General features: G+C 52.1%; 2 protein-coding genes across 7 annotated transcripts in view; one reads left to right on the top strand and one right to left on the bottom strand.

Moving 5' to 3' along the window:
- The window catches only part of PTRH1 (peptidyl-tRNA hydrolase 1 homolog), a 22,874-nt gene extending 1,673 nt beyond the window's left edge, over positions 1-21,201 (top strand). For 2 of the 5 annotated variants that reach the window (XM_063714451.1, XM_054520695.2), the window contains one exon: positions 19,170-21,201. In XM_063714451.1, coding sequence (XP_063570521.1) covers positions 19,170-19,372 — 203 coding nt within the window. In that variant the 3' untranslated portion in view covers positions 19,373-21,201. Of the gene's footprint in view, positions 1-88; positions 3,369-19,169 lie in introns of those variants that run through there. The other 3 variants (XM_024252723.3, XM_024252722.3, XM_024252720.3) reach the window with 2 other exon arrangements.
- On the bottom strand, positions 348-7,386 carry CFAP157 (cilia and flagella associated protein 157). Of its 2 annotated transcripts, XM_002820233.4 has the most exons (9): positions 7,153-7,386; positions 4,655-4,926; positions 3,602-3,755; positions 2,859-3,126; positions 2,406-2,536; positions 2,007-2,157; positions 1,481-1,647; positions 1,150-1,336; positions 348-537 (listed from the first exon to the last, which is right to left on the bottom strand). In XM_002820233.4, the coding sequence occupies exons 1-9, from the start codon at positions 7,314-7,316 to the stop codon at positions 466-468; spliced, it is 1,566 nt and encodes a 521-aa protein (XP_002820279.3). In that variant the 5' UTR covers positions 7,317-7,386; the 3' UTR covers positions 348-465. The 2 variants fall into 2 exon arrangements, with proteins under 2 accessions (XP_002820279.3, XP_054376659.2); XM_054520684.2 differs by lacking the exon at positions 1,150-1,336 and having other exon boundaries at positions 7,153-7,384.

Below are 21,201 nucleotides of genomic sequence, written 5' to 3'. Positions count from 1 at the left end.
TACCCTTTTGTTGTGCAACTGGGTCGGGTGGGCCAGGGGTCCCCCAGCACCTCGCCAAACTTCCTGGGCCTCTCTGGCTCTCCCACAGGCAATGCCAAGGCTGCGGGTGGGCATTGGGCGCCCGACGCACCCTGAGGCGGTACAGGCCCATGTGCTGGGCTGCTTCTCCCCTGCTGAGCAGGAGCTGCTGCCTCTGTTGCTGGATCGAGCCACTGACCTGATCTTGGACCACATCCGTGAGCGAAGCCAGGGGCCCTCATTGGGGCCGTGACACTAGTGGCCATGGCTGCCTGCCTGACTGTAGTGCCCACCAACCCAGCCACAGCCACAGAGCTGCCACGCCAGCCTTGGTATCTACTTTTTATACAAATCTCCTCTAGACTGTTCCAGGCTGCCTGCGGATTAAAGTGGGGGTGACTGTGACTGGACCAGTCCATTTCTGGAGTAGGTTCTTCTCTCTGTGTCCTACTTGGGACGTAGGGGAACTTCAGGAAGACTAAACTTTTCAAGCCTTTTTAGAGAACCAGGTGCACGCATCTGTAAGATTAAAGATGCTGGCTTGGAGGCCGGGTGCAGTGGCTCACGCCTGCAATCCCAGCACTTTGGGAGGCCGAGGCTGGGGGATTGCTTGACGTCAGGAGTTCGAGACCAGCCTGGCCAACATGGTGAAACCCCATCTCTACTAAAAATACAAAAAGTAGCTGGGCATGATGGTGCATGCCTGTAATCCCTGCTACTTGGGAGACTGAGGCAGGAGAATCACTTGAACCCGGGAGGCGGAGGTTGCCGTGAGCTGAGATTGCGGCACTGCACTCCAGTCTGGGTGACAGAGTGAGACTCTGTCTCAAAAAAAAAAAAAAAAAGTTGCTGGTTTGGAAGCTGAGGCCTCTTCAGGAGGATCCCACTCTTTCCCTGCTGGTGGGGGAGGGAACAACAGGGTCCAGCCAACCCCCCTCCCAGGGCACGTGTGGGCATGCTTTGGCCCGCTGAGGCTTGGCCACTCCTTTCTTCAGCCCATTTTACAGATGGGAAGGCTCAGAGAGATCTGGTTACATCCCCAGGGCCACACAGCTGTGGCCTGGCAGAGCCTCAGTTTGCACCCAGGACTGGCTGCTATCTTGCTTTCCCTGGGGCCCCTGGCACCCTCACCTCAGGGCTGCTGTGTGCCCGGAAGGTCCCCACACGGGTGATATATGACAGCAGCCTGAGGTCCTGGGGGTTGGGTGGGATGTGGGCCTGGCGAGGTACCAGGCCTAGATCCCCCGGCTGGTAGGGGGTGATGTCAGAGAGCTGCGGCAGCAGAGACCCAGTCCTGGGCAGCTGGATGCTGGGCTGGCTGTGGGGAGGGGGCCGAGGGTCACAGAGCCTTCGGCGAGCCAGGTTTCTGGCCCAGGGTGAGCCGAGCACTGTCCCCATGGCTGAATGCCTTTGCCCTGCTCTCTATGGCCGGCTCTGAGGCCACACAGGGCCACTTGCTCACCTCTCCTTGGGTGGGCCATGGGACTGTGACTCCCAGTGGGGACACACAGCCTTCTGAGGTCTCGGGACCACAGTGGAGCCGAGCATGACCAGCAGTTGCTGCAGCATCTCCTTGTGCCATGGCTGGAACGTCACGTCAAAGTCGCTGTCCTCTTCATCGGGGTGCATCTGTTGGTGAGGGTGGGGTGACAGCAGGCCCACAGTGGCCCCAGTACCCACCCTCCTCCAGGAAATTCCAACCTCAGTGCCCATTTCCACAAAGTTTTCCCTGTCTGTGGTGGGATACCCATTCTTCAGTCTGGAAGACTGAGGCCCGAGACCTTTCAGAGCCTCAGAGAAGGAATCCAACTCCTTTAAGACCTTGGAGGGATCTTTGAAGGCCAGAATCAGCGAAGGACAGACTTTCCAGGAGTCTCTCAGGGAAAAGAGGGGCCTCTGATCCTGAGGCTGCCCCTTCTCTGCAAGCAGCTTCCATCTTGGGCTCACTCCCCCTCCCTTTGCGCCCTCCCTCCCTCCCTTCTGCTCACCTGCAGAATGTTCTGTAGGAAGGAGGTGGCCTGGACCAGAGCCGCCTCCAGGCTGGCCCGAACCTTCTGCTCATTAGCCAGTTTTTGCTGTAGCTGCTGCAAATCCACCTGCTTCTGCTCCAGCTGCAGGCTCAGCTGGTCTCTCTGGCTCCTGGACCCCAACTGGGATGAGTCAACAGCCTTCCCCCTTCCCCAGGACTGGGGCCACCTGGGGCCAGGGGCCCTGCCATTTATCTCCAAGCCCACAGGGGCCCCCATCCTGCCCCAAGCCTCAGCCTGTCTGGCAGGCTTCTGTAGAGAGGGGAAGTCACTGGCCTGGGTCGTGGGATCAGAAAGAGCTGGGCCGGAGCTTGGCCCCAGCCTGCCCCCGCCGCCCGCCCCTCCACGGGCCATACGCACTTCAGTGCCTGGTTGTCCACCTGCAGCTGCAGGGATCTCTGCTCCAACTGGCTCAGCAGTAGGCGCAGCTCCTGGGCCTCCTTGGTGTCCTGCTGCTGCTCCTGGCACTTCTTGGTCAGCATGAGGATGATCTGCGGGTGCGGACAGGTGGCCATGCCCTCAGCCTGCCCTGTCCCCCAGCTGCAGACACAGCCAGGCCTCCCGTGTTCCCCTATGCGGAGCGGCCAGTGAGCTCTCCAGGGCTGGGCTCTGCTTCCATAAGTTATGGGGGCTTTAAGTATATACAATCCGGAGCTAGGCCCAGCGCCCTGCAGCCCCCACAGGAGGCCCAGTCCTCTCTCTGCTGCCTCCCTCCCTCCTGACTTGACTGCCCCGACTCTGCCCCTGCAGGGCCCCCAGGGTGGCCTCCTGCCTTTCGTGCCAAACGCCCTGTGCTGAGTCCTGCAGGCACACCTTCTGGTGGCCTCTTTTGTGCCTGGCCATGACCTTCTGGGTGTTCTCCAGCAGCTCCAGCTGTTTGCACAGATTGTTCTGGCTTCCCTTGAGTTGCTCATTCTCCCGCAGCAGCTTCATGCCTTGCTGGGAGACCCTGGCCATCTGCAGGCTAATGCCGTTGTTCTCTTTGATGGCCCGCTTGGTTGTCTCCCACATCCGGTTCGTGGTCACCTTGTGGAACTCATTGGCCACGAGGTTCACGCGCTGGATGATCTCTTTCCTCAGTCTGGCCAGAAAGGTGGGAGGGGAAGGGGTCAGACAGAGCAGGCACAAGCCCTGGGCACACCGCTTTGTGAGGTTCCCAGAGCACCTAGGGCTGTTAAACACCAGCATGTTCTCTCTCTGGGAGGGTTGGGGCTATGGGCGGGAGGCTTTCCCTGTAGATCCTCTGGACCTTTGTAATTGGTACCATTTCGATGTACTCTCACCTGTTAAGTAAACATGATTTAATCCAAATAAGTGGCAAAAGGAAGCCCTGGGAGTCTCCAATGCCAGCGTGAGGACTGCAGCTGGGAGCTTATTCCTTTTCTCCCACCTCTCCAAAATCACCAGCTGGGATTCCAAGGAGTAGCAGGTTGTGGGGGCGGGGGTCAGTTTCCCCATCTAACCCCCCAGTTAGAAGCTGAGGCCTGAAGACTAGGATGTTCGTAGCCCCAGGGATGAAGCCTCCAAAGGCCCGAAAGGGTGCCCCGTTTGCCCACCTGTCCTTGTCCAGCACCGACTTCTTCTCCAGGTTGTATGCATAGTCCCTGAACTCATTCTCCTGCTTCCGCACCTGCTCCTCCAGCAACGTGAACTTGTCCGTGACCTCCTCTTTCTGCAGCCGGAACTCCTCCAGGGCTGCCAGCTTCCCCCCTGGCCGCCACAGCGCACAAGGCCCAATGATGGGCTGCCTCAGAGGACAGGGCCTGGCGAGAACCTTAAAGATGCCCCTTAGGTCCCTGTCCCTTCCTGTGCGCCCTGTGCAGTCTCAGTGGGGCAGGTCTACCATCCCCCACCTACCCTGCCTGGCCCTGTCACCTTTACTGCCTTCATCTGGGTTGCCCTCCCTCCACCCCTCCATGAATGTTATGAAGCTTTGTTCAGGTTCCACCTCCTTCAAGAAGCCTTCCTTGATACTCTCATGAAAGTGACAGTGACAACAACAACTGTATTTTTTTTTTTTTTTCTTTTTGAGACAGGGTCTTGCTCTGTCACTCAGGCTGGAGTGCAGTGGCACAGTCACAGCTCACTGCAGTCTCAACCTCCCAGGCTCAAGAGATCCTCCCACCTCAGCTTCCCAAGTAGCTGGGACTACATACGTGCACCACCACAGCTGGCTAATTTTTGTATTTTTTTGGTAGAGATGGAGTGTCGCTATGTTGCCTAGGCTTGTCTCAAGCTCCTGGGCTCAAGCAATCCTCCCGCCTTGGCCTCCTAAAGCACAGGGTTTACAGGCATGGGCCACCACGCCCAGCCAGCAGCTGGACTGTATATATTCTCTGGGTTAGGTTCTAATGCCGTCTGACATTTGAGCCTCACAACCCTTGCCAACTGGGGGACCTTGGTCACGACACTTCACCTTTTGAGGTGCTTCCTTGTCTACAAACTGGTTGGGGGATGTTTCCAGCTTCGTAGGATTGCTGGGACAATTAAGGAAGACAGTGTGTGCCAAGCAGCATGTGGCTATTATCCCTGTTTCCCAGGTGAGAAACAGGGTCAGTGATAGAGCTGGGATGTGTGCCTGCAGGCTCACCAGCCAGTCCCCTCCTCACCAAGGATGATGTTCTCCGTGGTGAGCTGGTCCTTGGTCTCCTGGAACTCGTGGCGCACCTGGGCTAGCTGCGCCTCGAAGGCATCCTTCTCCATCTCTTTGGCTAGCTGCAAGTTCTGGAGCTGCTCGTTGAGGTCTGTGATCTCATCAACCTGCTGGTTGAGCGTGCGCTTGAGGAAGGCCACAATCTCCTTCTTGTTATTGGCCAGCTGCTCGAACTCCTGGCGGAACAGCTTCTCCTGCACAGCCAGCTCATCCCACTTCCGCTGGTACCTGGGGCAGGGGCGGAGCCATGGTCCAGGGGTCAGGCTGGGCAAGCCAAGCCTCTGGTGCAGCTGGGCCCACTCTCCTGGACTCCCTGTCCCGTAAAGGGGCATTTGAGATTCCTTGTGATCAGAATCCAGCCTCATCTCCTACTATGCCCCTTGATCTGGCAGTCATGACCACAGCCAATGCCTGTGCTTAGCATGTTATTTTCATTACATCACTAGAATGTAAACTCCATGAGGGCAGGGCCTTGTTACGTTTACAAGTATGTCCCCAACACCTGTGCCTGGCAGATAGCAGGTGTGCAGTGTGTTTGTTAAATCGTTACAACAACCTATAAGAATGTAGGTACTATGATGATTTTATACCTATTGGACAGATGAGGAAACTGAGGCTCAGAAGGATAAAGTAACTCTGAGTTTGTAAGTGGCACAGCCAGGACTTGAACCTGAGTCAGTCTGATCCCCAGAAGCAAGGCTCTTAGCCACAATGCCTGCTGCAGTGGGCCAGCTCTCCATCCCTCCATAACTCTTCCACACTTTCCAATCCCAAGTCTTTGTACCTGGCATCTCCCTTACCTTTTTCCATCCAGTAACCCTGGTGTTTTCTCCTCAGTGGACCCTTCTTGGCCCTGAGCCACATTTGTGGCCCTCTCTTTGGTGCTCCTGTAAGTTGGCCCTTGTCCCACTGAGTGGTCAAAACCTAGTAACATGTCCCTCTCCTCCACCTCTGTATTCCCAGGGCTTGGCAAATAGTAAGCACCCAATAACTCTGTTAAATACATTTGCCTTGAATACATTCTACCTGATGTCTCAGCTCGAGGGAAGTTTGTGAATTTCAAGGGAAGTGTGTTAATCAGTATCACATAACCAATTTCGTGGTTTTCAATGGAATAATTGAAGTTACTTGAAAAGTTTTTTTAAATTTAATTAATTAATTTATTTATTTTTGAAATAGAGTCTCGATCTGTCGCCCAGGTTGGAGTGCAGTGGCACGATCTCGGCTCACTGCAACCTCCGCCTCCTGGGTTCAAGTGATTCTCCTGCCTCAGCCTCCTGAGTAGCTGGGATTACAGGCACATGCCACCACGCCCGGCTAATTTTTGTATTTTTAGTAGAGACGGGGCTTCAACATGTTGGTCAGGCTGGTCTCGAACTCTGCCCTCATGAACTGCCCACCTCGGTGTCCCAAAGTGCTGGGATTACAGTCGTGAGCCACCGTGCCTGGTCTGGAAAGTTGTTTTACATCATAATTTAGTTGACCACCATCTTTCAAATAGTGACTGCACACAGAGTATTTCAGGGGTGTGGGCTGAGGAAGCAGTCTTGCATAGGGGAGTCAGGAGGCCAGGGCTCCCATCCTGGTGCCTCCTCTTCCTGGGGGTGACTTCCCTTCTCTGAGCCTCAGTCTTCCCCATCTGTGCAATGGGGATGGCATCAGGACCTCTCTAGTAAGACTGCTGTGAGGACTCAGTGAGCACCAGCACGTGGGCTGCCTGGCACCACAAGGGACTCAGCATTAGCTGTGGTTACCCACAGCATCAGTCACCTGGGGAAGAGCTGCCGCCTACTGGTTTGTCTTTTAAGGTCACCCTGAGACGGGCTGGTGCCTCACAACTGGGAGGAAACTGGTTGTAACATAAGAAAATGATGGACAGGTGAACATGGCTCTGAAAGAAGAGTTAGAGGATCTCCCCCCAGCACTACGTCACACACAAAACTGGCTCCAGAATAGAATGTCACAGCCATGGAGGGGGAATCAACCTTCCCCACTTACATTTGGGGAAACTGAGGCCCAGCATGGAGAAACAACTGGGCTCATGTGCTGGGTGGGTCAGTGGGGCACAGGTGCCACTGCCAGGAAGTGGAAGTGGGGCCCGGGGGTCCACCTGTCTGCCAGAGGGCTGTTTCCACCCTTTCATAAAGCCTGTGATCCCATGGGGCAGGAGTGAGGCAGGGGGAAGTGGGGATTGCCTGGGGTGGGGCCACGAGTTAGCATCGTGGGCCCAGGGTTCTAGGAGCTGGGAAGGTGGGGAAACCCATTTACCCTCAAAATCGTGAAACCTCCCAAAGGTACATATGAGGAAATGAGGCTGGGGTCGGGATGGGGTCCGGACATCCCAGGGGAGGTCAGAACACAGGCCTAAGGCCTCTTGGCCAAACCTGCATGGGGGCCACATGGGCATGGGCTTCTGACCCAGGGCACCAGACTCCTGCCCGCCAGCCCACGCACCGGGCCAGCCGGTCCTCCAGGTCTCGGATCTGGATGTGGTAGAACTCCTTCATCTCCTCGGCCAGAGGCGGCTCCACGGCCACCACCGGCTCCTTCTTGCCCCCTTTCTTCTTCTTGACTTCAAGCTCCTTGCCTGCCTTGCTCACACTCTTTTTGGGAGCCATGGCTGATGGCAACCAGGGCTCCAGGCCCCAGGAAGAGGCCAGGTGGTTGCTAAGGAAGCTGGTCCCATACATAGCAACAGGCCGAGGAAGCGAGGCTGGGCTTAAAGGGCCCCTGCCCTCTTCTTGCTGGGTGCCAGTACCAGGTCCCACTCCAAGGCAGATGGCCTCAGTGAGGCCCCAGGCCCAGGAGTCCCAGGCCATGGCAGGCAGGATGCCTGGCTCCCAGGGCAACTTTTTGGGCTTCTGGGGACAACCTTCTTTCCCCCACGGGGAAATAAGCACCATGGGGAATGTTCATGTGGGTCAGGGCCCTGGAAATCACCATCCTTTCCTTTGTGCTGATCAGAAGATGGACAACACTAACCCTGGGCACACAAAGCCTGTTCTGCAGCTGTGGCCTGGGGTGACAGTGTCCTGGCATGGGTGCGTTAGGGGGTCCAGCTGATGGGGCCCTGGCCAGCAGCTGGGTGCCTCTATGGGCTCCATCCCCAGCCCCGATCTCAGCCAGCCATGCCTGTGTGCCTGCCTGTGTTCCCCACCAGCCCAGGCACCCACTCCCTGGGACGGTGGGCAGGTCCTTTCCATCCCTGTCGTCCCAGGGCTTGGCACTTAGCAAGAGATGGCTATAGCACCACCCCGAAAAACTCTGACAATAGCCAAGGGGAATGGTAGTGGTACTTCAGCAAATGTGGTTTCTTGGAGCAACTAGATCTTGTGAGTTGTAGGACCCTTGGGGCGGGGGCAGGGGGATGAGGAGAGCTTGGGGGCACGGAGAGGGGTCAGAAACACAGGGAGGTGGGGGCATTTTTACTGTTGGTGATGAGAAAGTTCAGAGAAGTGATTGGTTGGTCAAAAGTGGGCTCACATTTGGGCTCTGTCTGACTTCCAGTGGGTCCTTGGGCCAATGGCCTGAACCCTGCTCTGTGAAAGAGTTCACAAGACCACATCTGTAAAGTTCCCTGTGCAGGGATACAGTCCGGGGATGCTGGGGGCACTTAGTGAGTGGTGGCCCACGAAGCTCCCGCCCACTTTGTGTGGTAGGCAGGCAGCTCCTGGAATTTCCGACACCCCTGGACCGCACCTGTGGTGGTCTGCCCTTCCCAGGGTGCCTGTTCCCTGCAGGGCAGCCCTGGGAGGGCAGAAATGTGACTGGCAGAGGGAAGAGACCCCCACGCTTCTGCACAGGCCTCAGCCTGAGTGCACTCACAAGTGAGGGAGCTCTGGCTGCCCAGGCCTTGTGGGGAGAGGCGGGAGGCCTGGCCCAGTGCCCTTCCAGCTCAATGCAATGCCCCTGCTCCTGCTGGACATTGCCCCCTCCCCCACCTGAACAGCTGCTCCCACAGGAGCCTAGGCGGGCAAAAATTCCCACAGTGCTCCCAGCTGACCGGGGGCCTCCCCGTGCCTCCCCCATTTCTATTCTCGTTTCCCCAGGCCCATCGCAGGGGGTAGCTCTGAATTCCCAGCTTAATGGGGCCCACAGCCCCTCAGGCAGCCCACAGAGGGTGTCAGCTTGGAGACCTGCCCTCCTCGCCTTCATCAGCACCAGGATGGCTTTGTCAGCACCACGTGGCAGGAGGGACGAGCTGAACTTCTAGGCAGGGAGGGGACGCTGCAGGGTGGAGGGAGAGCACTTTCTGGGGTTTGCTTGGAGACTCTCCCCAAAGGTCCCCACTTTGGACCATAGGCTGCTACTTGCCACAGGGGCACTGTCTCATTATCGCTTCTCCAGCTGCCTTCCGTAGTCTCTTGGGGACTGAGACTGATGGGCCCAGAGCTGCTGGATCTGTGAGACACAAACCCTGCAGGAGCTGGGTCTTCTGAGGGGAGTCGGGCAGTGCACAAAGCCATGCAGACTGCAGCACCGGCCAAGGACAGTGGACAGTGGCCTGGAGCACTGTCACCTCTGGGAGGCTTTGGAGGGAACAAACCTAGGCCCTAGGGAGGCAGGGAGGCCAGGCATCATTAAACATGCCCTTGGCCAGGTGCACTGGTTCATGCCTATAATCCCAGCACTTTGAGAGGCCAAGGTGGGAGGATCACTTAAGACCAGGAGTTAAAGACCAGCCTGGGCAATATAGCAAGACCTCCATCTCTAAAAAAAAAAAAAAAATTAACCAGGCGTGGTGGCATCCGCCTGTAGTTCCAGCTACTCAGGAGGCTGAAGTAGGAGGATTGCTTGAGCCCAGGAATTCGAGGCTGCAGTGAGTTATGATCATGCTACAGGATCTCTGTTCACGACGCCATCTGGTCTGAGTTAGGTAGAGGCCAATAAAAGAGGCAGTTAATCTACAACAAGGTCAGTGATGGGGAGGGGGAGTTCTGGTCTCTGGTCTTTCCTCATCATTTACAGAATGGGAACAATGGGGAAGAGGGTTAAGCTCCAGTCTAAGAGGCAGATCTGCAGAACAGGCTCCGTGACCCACATCACAGTCACATATCTCTCAAGGCTTAAAGTGGTTTTGGGGTTCCAACAACTTTTACATTTTTTTCTTTTTTTTTTTGAGATAGAGTCTCGTTCTGTCACATAGGCTGGAGTGCAGTGGCACAATCTTGGCTCGCAACCTCTGCCTCCTGGGTTCAAGCAATTCTCCTGCCTCAGCCTCCCGAGTAGCTGGGGACTACACGCACGCACCACCACGCCTGGCTAATTTTTTAAATTTTTTTGGTGGAGACGGAGTTTCATCATGTTGCCCAGGGTGGTCTCAAACTCCTGATCTGAGGTGATCTGCCCGCCTTGGCCTCCCAGAGTGCTGGGATTACAGGCATGATCCACTGCACCCAGCTAGCTTTTAAATTTTACGTACTCTCACATGTAGGATACCCAGCTGGTATCAGAGAATTAGTGTGAAAAGTAACAAATATTTGGTGTCAGAAAAACACCATTTCTCCCCCTAACTCTCAAGCTGTGTGTTGTGGAAGTTTTACCTGGGGTGTTATACTCTAGGCAGGTGTGGTCAAAAAGACAGGGGCTCTCCTCCCAGCTCCTAGTCTGGCTCTTCATTTCGCCCTGGGAGGGGAAGGCCGCTGGCCTTTCTCTACACAGAACCCCACCCCTCCCTGCCCATCCCTGTGTTGCAGCATCTCTATTGCAAGCAGGTACAGCAGAGAGGACTTTCCCACAAGGCCCACCTGGAGCGTGGAAGCTCTTCTTCAGGTGCGGCAGGTTGAGAATGCTTGGGCCCTGCTGGCCCACCTCCAGCTAGCTCATAGGATAGAGGCTTTTTCACACCAGGCGGGGCGAGACCAGCTGAGAATACCAGTGGCTGACACCCCCTGGCACCCACTTATAGAGCAGGGTGTGACTTAGGAAAAGTAGGTCCCTCCCCCAGTTTGGGTGCTGTGGCACGTGGGTTTTTGCTCTGGGGAAAGAGGCAGGGGAAGAGAACAAACGGCTCTGTCACTCTGCCGAGGGGACTCAGTTTACTTCTGTCACAGCTTCAAAAAATCCATCTCTAAAGGTTGTCAAAGACAAAATTACAACCGATCAGTTTAAATATCGTAATTGACTCTCTTTCTCTTTCCCTCTCTCTCTTTCTCTTTCTTTCTCTTTCTCTCTTTCTCTTTCTTTCTTTCTTTCTCTTGCTCTGTCGCCCAGGCTGGAGTGCAGTGGTATGATCTCAACTCACTGCAGCCTCCACCTCCTGAATTCAAGTGATTCTCCTGCCTCAGCTTCCCAGGTAGATGGGACTACAGGTGTGCACCACCACACCCAGCTAATTTTTGTATTTTTAGTAGAGATGGGGTTTCACCATGTTGGCCAGGCTGGTCTCAAACTCCTGACCTCAGGTGATCTGCCCGCCTCAGCCTCCCAAAGTGCTAAGATTACAGGCGTGAGCCACAGCACCTAGCCTTAATTGGCTTTTATTTATTATTCTAGAATTGGGCAATAGAATGAGTGTCCCGATTTGCTGAACAGAGGAGGCTGGTTTTACAGATAGAGAAGGCTGACAAAAGCAGAAACAGAACAAAAAGTGGATTGGTTGTTTCAAAGTGACTTTCAGCTGTGCACAGCGGCTCACGCCTGTAATCCCAGCACTTTGGGAGGCCGAGGCGGGTGGATCACCTGAGGTCAGGAGTTCGAGACCAGCCTGGCCAACATGGCAAAACCCTGTCTCTACTAAAAATACAAAAAAAAGTTAGCCAGGCGTGGTGGCACATACCTGTAGTCCCAGCTACTTGGGAGGCTGAGGTAGGAGAATCGTTTGAATCCAGGATGCAGAGGTTGCCGTGAGCTGAGATCATGCCATTGCACTCCAGCCTGGGTGACAGAGCAAGACACTGTCTCAAGAAAAAAAAAAAAAGAAAAATAATGACAAATGTTGGCAAAGCATGTCACAATGTCACAGGCTCATGTCAAAAGCCCAGCACCTGGCACCTGATGAGTTCGCAACAAATGGTTGTGGTGATGATAATCATGATGATGATTTGTCAATTAAGATGACACAAACACGCCGTTTTTTATTTGTTTATTTGTTTTTTGAGACAGGGTCTCACTCTGTCTCCCAGGCTGGAGTGCAGTGGCACAACCACAGTTCACTGCAGCCTTGATCTCCTGGGCTCAAGTGATTCCCCACTCCCACCTCCACCCAGTAGGAGGGACTACAGGTGCATGCACCACCTCCGGCTTTTTTTTTTTTTTTTTTTTTTTGAGACGGAATCTCACTCTGTCGCTCAGGCTGGAAGTGCAGTGGTGCGATCTTCGCTCACTGCAAGCTCCACCTCCTGGGTTCACGCCATTCTCCTGCCTCAGCCTCCCAAGTAGCTGGGACTACAGGTGCCCATCACCATGCCCGGCTAATTTTTTGTATTTTTAGTAGAGACAGGGTTTCACCTTGTTAGCCAGGATGGTCTCGATCTCCTGACCTGGTGATCCGCCCGCCTCAGCCTCCCAAAGTGCTGGGATTACAGGCATAAGCCACCACGCCCAGCCTACCTCTGGCTAATTTTTAAACAATTTTTTTTTTTAGAGACGGGGGTCTCCCTGTTTTGCCCAGGAAAACTTCTCGAACTTCTGGGCTCCAGTCATCCTCCTGCCTCGGCCTCTCAAGGTGTCAAGATTACAGGCATGAGTCACCATGCCCAGCCAAACATGCCAATTTTTTTTTTTTGAGACGGAGTTTCACTCTTGTTGCCCAGGCTGGAGTGCAATGGTGCGATCTTGACTCGCTGCAACCTCTGCCTACCAGGTTCAAGCAGTTCTCCTGCCTCAGCCTCCCGAGTAGCTGGGATTATAGGCATCTGCCACCACGCCCGGCTAATTTTGTATTTTTAGTGGAGACACCGGTATTTCTCCATGTTGCTCAGACTGATCTGGAACTCCTGACCTTAGGTGATCCGCCCACCTTGGCCTCCCAAAGTGCTGGGATTACAGACGTGAGCCACCGCGCCCGGCCCAAACATGCCAATTTTTAAAGATTTCAAGTAGATTGGGCACTTTACCAGGGAAATGACTGGAACGTTCAGGTTCATCAGCTCTGAGATGAAGAGCACTTTCTTTAGCAGGTCAGGTACTCCTGATCCTTGGGCTGGAGCCTGTCCGGCAAACAGCTGAGTCTTGATTAAGTGCATTCATTCATTCATTCATTCATTCCCTTTCTTTATTCAACTAATAGATCCCTGCTCCTGTGCCCTTATTAAAGTGAGTGGCCCCGTGTGTGTTGGGGAAGACGTGAATCAGATGTGAACACAAGTAGCAGAATTACACCTGTGATTTGGTACTATGATCCGTTAACTTGAAAAAAATCACATGATTTATAAATTTGGGAAAGGAGAAGAGGAGACTCCTTTAGAGGAGGTTACAGCCTGCAAGGTGGTCATCCCACAGGCTAGGAAGCGTGCCTCCAGCCAAGACCAGAGACAGGTAGGAGAAGGGGTTGGGGTAGGAGCTTTATGCTGAATGGGTTGGCTAAACATATATATTCAGCAGATTGTAGGAGGGGCTATGCATATTCATGAAGGTGGTTTGACACATGCATATTGAACAAACCCGCATGTACCATTCGACCCATGTTTACTTTGGGGTGGAGACTTGGCATTTAAATATATTACAATTAGGCCCTATTTGTCGAAAGGGCTTTTCAGAAAATGAGGGCACACAAGTGCTCTGTAAACTGGCCAGAGCCAGTCCGTAGTCTTCTTATCTGGAGAAAGTTGCTGAAATCAGCCTCTTGTCCAATGAAAGCTGTAGTTATGGCTGGTGGAATAGGTGGTCAGTCCCTCAGCCTCTGGGAGCTGGGTGAATTGTAATTGTTTTAATATTTCTTATCTCCAGGCCATCTAGAACTTGTTTAGCTGCTAGAGAAAAAGAAAAGCTTGTGGCAAGTGTGGAGTGTGTGACTTAATCCTCACCTGCCATGGCCCGAGGTCTTGTTTATAATTTGATACTGTATTGCCATAAAGTCTGTTCTGCCAGTCTTCTGATCTCTGTTGTAACATGAATGCTGGTCGGTTGTTGTTTCTAAACTGTGAAACAGAGAGGCTTCATGAGGCGTGTCTGACCCCCTATCTCATCATGGCTGGGAACTGTTTTTAAGGTTTTTCTGGGGTTCCTTAGCCAAGGGGGACTCCATTCAGTCAGTGAAGGGCTGATTTCATTTTTAGTTGACAGAGGAAAGGTACAGAGAGCTCCAAAAGCACGAGGAGGAGCCAGGAACGGCCCCCATCACGGAGGCGCTAGGCTTAGAGGAGGAGATGCTGCCCATAAGGGGTGTGGGTGGGAGGTGGAAAGACAGCAAGTACAGGGCCTAAGGCAAGAAAAACAACTCAAATTTGATGAAGGCCAGAGAAGCTGCAGCTGAGAGAAGGAGGGAGCAGGCAAGAGGGGGTCAGAGAGACAGCCTAACACGTAAGCTTCCTAGACCAGAGAAGGAGCAGTGCAGTATTTGATCAGCAGCAGAAGTGCAGGTTCCAAGTGGCTTTATTTTTATTTGACTTTATTATTTTTTTGAGACAGTCTTGCTCTGCTGCCCAGGAAGGAATACACCACAACCGGCTAGTTTTTGTATTTTTAGTACAGACGGGGGTTTCACCGAGTTGGCCAGGCCGGTCTCGAACTCCTGGCCTCAAGTGATCCGCCCGCCTCGGTCTCGGGAGGCACTTATATTATTCCCATTATATTGATGGGAAAATTGAGGTTAAGTAACTTCTCCAGGTCACACAGGGAAGTCAGGAGTCAAATCCCAGGCTCAACTCCATAGCCCATCTGGTAACCATTATGCAATAAACACTGAAAATTAAAAGTGCCTGTTCTCCTAGGAAGAGACTGTTCTGGTAACAGCTAACTCCCAGAACCAGTTTTTTTTTCCCCCCCCGATAGCCCATTTTGTTTTGCTCAGCACAGTCTTTCATCCTACTTTAGGGAATCACATGGAAAAAATATGGAACGCTTCACCAATCTGCGTGTCATTGGTTCCAATTTTAGTATTCGTACTGCCTAACCCAGCACCCAGATAGAATGACCAACACTTCACAACCCCGCCTCGGAAAGCCAGCCAATCAGCAACCGTCTTACTCCAGGAACCCCGCCTCCAGGGCCAGAGGCGACCAATCCCTAAACAGCCCGGCTAGTAGTCGCTTACTAGTCCCGGAAGCCCGGCCTCCCCAAGCCCAGTCCCGAGGCCGCGTCTGATCCGCCGCGTGACCGGTGTTGGGTGTCGGCCTTTTCCTTGCTCCCAGTGTTTCGGCCTAGAGTGTCGGTTCCGCGTTGGTTGAGGGGAGTGCGGGCGGCCGGGCAGAAGGCGCCCTGGCGGCAACTCCGAGTGGAGTCCCACCCTTGCCAGAGCGCCGGGGGTTCCTCGGGCATTTTGGCTTCTGTGAAACACCAAGAAGTTGTCCTTGGCCGGGCGCGGTGGTTCACACCTATAATGCCAGCACTTTGGGAGGCCGAAGCTGGCAGATGACTTGAGGTCATGAGTTCGAGACCAGTCTGGCAAACATGGTGAAACCCCATCTCTACTAAAAATACAAAAACTAGCCTGTAGTCCCAGTTACTCCGGAGGCTAAGGAGGGAGGATCGCTTGAACTCGGGAGGGAGAGGTTGCAGTGAGCCGAGATCACACCGCTGCACTCCAGCCTGGGCGAGACTCTGTCTCAAAAAAAAAAAAAAAAGTTGGTCTTGTGGGAAGCCGCTGTTGGGACAGGGACAGCCCCAGGGGCGGCTAATTCAGGACCTTTAACCCATCCCTTCTTTTTTTTGCTGTTTTTTCTTAGAAACAGACAAGGTGGTGGATTCCCCATACCATTACACCCTAGATCCAGGGATTCTATATCCACAGGGAGGGGCGCACGTGCTTCAGAGAGAATGGGTAGGAATTTGCCCCACCCATTTTTATTTTTTGAGACAGGGTCTCACTCTGTTGGCCAGGCTGGAGTGCTGTGGTGCAATCATGGCTCGCTGCAGCCTTGACCTCCTGGGCTCAAGCAAGCCTCCCAAGTAGTTGGGGTTACAGGCATGTGCCACCAGGACTGGCTAATTTTTCTTTTTCTTTTTTGTAGAGATGAGGTCTCACTGTGTTGCCCAGGCTGGCCATGAACTCCTGGGCTCAAGTGATCTGCTCTCCTTGGCCTCTCAAAGTGTGGGATTACAGGCATGAGCCATTGTGCCCGGCCTGTTTTTTGTTTTTCTAGTAGTCATTCTAATAGGTATGAGGTAGTGGTTTTGAGTTGTGTTTCCCTAATGATTAGTGAAGTTGAGCATCTTTTTATGTGCTTATTTGCCATTTGTATAATTTATTTAGAGAAATGGCTATTCAAATCCTTTGCCCATTTTTTCTGGTTTTGATTTATTTTTAAATAGATTCAGGGTCTTGCTATGTTGCTTTGGCTGGTCTCAAACTCCTGGGCTCAAACCATCCTGCCACCTGAGCCTCCGAAGTAGTTAGGACTACAGGCACACACCACCAAACTTCTGCCCATTTTTAAGTCAGATTGTTTTTTGTTGTTGAGTATAGGAGTTCTTGCATCTGGATATTAGCCCCTTATCAGATACGTGATTTGCAAACAGATTTTTCCCACTCTGAGACTGCCTTTTTCATCCTGTAGATTGTGTCCTTTGATTGTAGCTTTAAATTTTGAAGTAGAACAATTTACTTTTTTCTTGTTTTGTCTGTGCTTTTGGTGTCATCTGAGCAAGCAATTTTAATGATAAACAGAGCAAGCACTATCTGAGCACTTCCCCTTCATAAAGAGGCAGCACTCCTACCAGGAGGAGACTCAAATTCTGCTCAGCACCATTCAACCCAGTTGTAAGAGGGAGCGCATGTTTTCAGTGTCCTTCCACATAGTCTGCCACGGACACTTCCCACCAGCCTTGTCATCTGGTGCTGGAGGTCAACAGCTGCTGTTTTTTGTTTTTGTTTGAGACAGAGTCTTGCTCTGTCACCCAGGCTGGAGTGCAGTGGTGTGATCTTGGCTTACCACAACCTCTGCCTCCCGGGTTCAAGTGATTCTCCTGCCTCAGCCTCCTGAGTAGCTGGGATTACAGGCACAAGCCACCATGCTCAGCTAATTTTTGTATTTTTTGTAGAGATGGGGTTTTACCATGTTGGCCAGGCTGGTCTTGAACTCCTGACCTCAGGTGATCTGCCCACCTCGGCCTCCCAAAGTGCTGGGATTACAGGCATAAGCCACTATGCCCGGCCAGCAGCAGCTGGTTTTACAAACTTCTTGCCAACAGTTGGTGCCACTTTTTACTCCAAGGAGCGTAACTCAGATCCCTGTCTCTGTAGTTTGGGTTTCTTCCCAACCTTTAGCAATGGAATTCATCAGTTTCATTCTAGAATGTATTCTTTAGTGCTTGGTCTGGAAAAATGGGCTTGGCTTATGGACTAGGTTACTGTGCTTCAGTTGAAATTGATTGAAATATTTGATTGAAGTAACTGAAATAACTAAAATATTTCAGTGTGTTCATCCACTCTTTGACAATGTTCTATTATAACAGGTAATGCACAGGGGACCAGGCAGGTATAACTCACTGGCCCAGGAAAATCCAATTTGTATTGTACCACTTTATTTCCACCACTCTTTTTCTTCTTTTTTGTTGCTTATGTAAAATCATCATCCTTGAAGAGTCATTTGTTCCAGCCTATACAGACTCACACTCTGTATTCACACTGGAATCCCACTGTCTGCTTATACCGAGAATGTTTTCTTTCTTTTTTGAGATGGAGCCTTGCTCTGTTCCCCAGGCTGGAGTGCAATGGCACAATCTCGGTTCACTGCAACCTCTGCCTCCCGGGGTCAATGATTGTCCTGCCTCAGCCTCCCAAGTAGCTGGGATTACAGGTGTCCACCACCACGCCCAGCTAATTTTTTTGTATTTTTAGTAGAGATGGGGTTTCACCATGTTGGCCAGGCTGGTTTCGAACTCCTGACTTCAAATGATCCACCCTCCTCGGCCTCCCAAAGTGCTGGGATTAACAGGCGTGAGCCACTGCACCCGGCTGTTAATGTTTTTCTGATAGTGGAGGGCTCTGGAGTCAGACGGCTGTGTTTAAATCTAGTCTCTGCCATGTACTAACTGGAGGGCCCTAGCCAAGTTGCTTTGTCTCTATGTGGTTTTGCTTCCCCATATGTAAATAGGGTTAATAATGGCACCTAACTCCTAGACTTGTTGAGAAGATTCAGCAAGTCACATACAAAGCACTCAGTGCCTGGCACATAATAAGTGCCATATATTATTTATTTATTTACAGACGGTCTTGCTGTTGTCCCAGCTGGAGTGCAGTGGAAATCACAGCTCACTGCAGCCTCAAACTCCCGGGCTCAGGTGATCCTCCCACCTCAGCCTCCTGAGTAGCTGGGACTGCAGGCACATGCCACCATGCCAGGGTAATTTTTTAATTTTTTGTAGAGACGGTTTCACCATGTTGTTCAAGCTGGTCTCAAACTCTGGGCTCAAGTGATCCACCCTCCTCAGCCTCCCAAAGTGTTGGGATTACAGGCATGAGCCACTGTGCCTGGCCTTAATATATAACCACAATCAGAATGATTATATTAATACGTTCTTTTTTTTTATTCAGTGAAGTACTTTTAAGCCCGTGGCTCATTTGGAATTGAAGATATAAGACAACAATAATAACCATCCCTCCCCCATGGCCAGTCACTATCCTGACTTCGTTATTTGTCATTCTCACGCATGTTTTCACACATTTACAACATATGTATCCATAAGCAATATATGGTGCTTTTTATGAGGTTTTGAAGTGCCGCGGTTTGCCACGGTTACTACGGGACTGAATGAAGGAGGACGAACGCAGAAATGAAAACTTAGAAGAAACTGTTTTAAAAGAAGGAGTCAGGGGAAGAAGAAGAGGACTCCCTGCTTCTAGTAAGCAAAAGCAGCAGCCCTTTGTATTTACTGGGTAGAAAGAGCAGGGAAGAGGAGGTAATGGTTGGTCAGCTGCTTAATTGACCACAGGTTCACATTATTGCTAACAGGCTTCAGATGTACCAAATCACAAGAAAACTGCGCTTAGGGAGTGACTGCCCTCCACATTCCTTCTGGGCGGCAGATGCAGTTTGTCAGTTTGCCAACATTCTGCATTTATGAGAACAGTTTGCTGTTTACTCATATAGCCTCCAGGATACTGAGCTGATCACGACCCTCACTCTTTCAGCCTGCAACATTGAAGCTTTATATAAATGCACTATCCTGTTTGTATCCTCCTGTACTGTGCTATTTTCACTCATTGTTAAGTGTCTGAGGTCTATTCATGTTGATATATGCAACTGTGTGTCATGCATTTTTAACTTCTTTAAACTCACCATTGGGTGAATATACAGTTTATCTGTTCTCTTGTTGATGAGCATTGGGCTTTTTTAAATTTATGAGACTATTTATTCTTTTCTCCCCAGGCTTGGCTTGGACTCATTGTCAACAGCAGCAGCAACATCATCATCACCACCATCATCATCATCGTCAATGGCTGCGCCCTCACTGTGCTTCCTGGGAGCGTGGCTCAGCTTCCCGCCTCCACGGGCACTACAGGAGGGAACAAAGTCACCTGTCAGGATCTTGTGAAAAGAGACCAAGGGTGGATTTAACCCAGGTGTGCTGATGCTGAAATCTGTGCTCCTAACCACTCTGGCCTTCTGCTTCCTCAGGAACAAATGCTTGGTGTCATTCCGAGGTGGATGCACAGGCCCCCAGCAGTGTCTGCTGAGTCCCACAGCCTGGACCAGGGCCTCTGGAAAGGCACAGTGCCTGGCTGCAGCTCACAGACCTGGTTTTAGAATGGCTCAGTTGGTGTTGCATGCTTTGGGTTGTTTTGAAACTCCCTGCTCCTCCAAGGATATTTAACAGCGTTGGAGACTTTTTAGCAGTGGCCTGTGGGTTCCATCTCTGCTGGGTAACACGGGAGGACCAGGGCTCTGGCCAAGAACCTAAAGGGCCACACTCGTGTGCTCTTGGGTGGTAGGGAAGGGGTACAATGGAGAGAGGTGACAGAAAGCTGGGACAGAAGACTTCAGATACCAAGGAGACACTAGAAAGCCACTCCCAGGAGCTTGGAGGGACAGATGATCCTGGGAAGCAGCAAACACTGCTGCTTTTGCTTTAATGTAAATTTGGCTTAGAACAATTGAGAATTTTAAAAATTCCAATCTTGGATCTCGTTCCAAAGCCTTCTGTTTGCTGGTGAACTAATGATAAAGATAATGGGGGCCAGACACAGTGGCTCACGCCTGTAATCCCAGCAGTTTGGGAGGCTGAGGCAGGCCAATCGCTTGAGCCTAGGAGTTCAAGACCAGCCTGGACAACACGGTAAGACTCCATCTCTCCAGAAAAATACAAAAATTAGCTGGGCATGGTGGCACGTGCCTGTGGTTCTGTGGTTCCAGTTACTCGGGAGGCTGAGGTGGAAGGATCACCTGAGCTCGGGAGGTCAAGGCTGCAGTGAGCCGTGATTAGGCCATTGCACTCCAGCCTGGGCAAGGGAGTGAGACCCAGTCTCAAAACAACAACAACAACAAAACAACAACAACAACAACGACAAGACAATGGGTGTCAGGGGAGTGAGCTTTCTGAATTTCTGCATCTCTCTGAGCCTCAGCTTCCTCATCTGTAGAATGGGAGAGGATCTGCTTAACAGACAAGTATGTGAGGGGCCTGGCATGGTCATCAATGGTTGTTCCCTCCTAATGAGGCATGTCTCACCAGACTATAGCAGGCTGTGGTGGTGCAAATTCCACCAACTGCCCTGGAGTTGGTAGCTTTCTCAGTGCTATAAAGGAGATCAGGATCAGAATGAGAATGATGGGGGAAAAAGAAGTAGAGACAGAAGTCCCTACAAAGGGTCTCACTCCCCTGGGCCCAGCATTCTAGCAAGTTTCCTGTGTGGCCTCGACCCTCACTTACGGGTCCACTCTGAGAGCTGGGCCTACCTCATTGCAGTCTTCTTAGGTCAGGAGCAGGTTCCAAGACAAGCAGGACACGCACCAGCTTCCATCCTGGAGAAAAGTTCATTATACACGTAGGGTGGATGGTGCGGCAGCAGGAGCAGAGGAGAGGAGTAACGCTGGTGAAGTGACCTCACTGCATGCCCTAAATACACAGGCACCACATGATTGGAGAGGGAGCATCTGCAAAGATGGAGCCCTGCAGTGTCTGCGTTAGAAAAGCATTCTAAGGCTGAGGTGGGCGGATCACCTGAGGTCAGGAGTTCAAGACCAGCCTGACCAACACGGCAAAACCCTGTCTCTACTAAAAATACAAAAATTAGTTGGACATGGTGGTGGGTGCCTGCAATCCCAACTACTCGGGAGGCTGAGGCAGGAGAATCGCTTGAACCCAGGAGTCAGAGGTTGCAGTGAGCTGAGACTCGCCACTGCACTCCAGCCTGGGCGACAGAGTGAGACTCCATCTCAAAAAAAAAAAAAAAAAAGGAAA

The sequence above is a fragment of the Pongo abelii genome, chromosome 13 (assembly GCF_028885655.2).
Source record: "Pongo abelii isolate AG06213 chromosome 13, NHGRI_mPonAbe1-v2.0_pri, whole genome shotgun sequence".
NCBI classification, from domain to species: Eukaryota; Metazoa; Chordata; class Mammalia; order Primates; family Hominidae; genus Pongo; species Pongo abelii.
The sequence above is the reverse complement of the archived record's forward strand: the minus strand, read 5'-3'. Positions and strand labels throughout refer to the sequence as shown.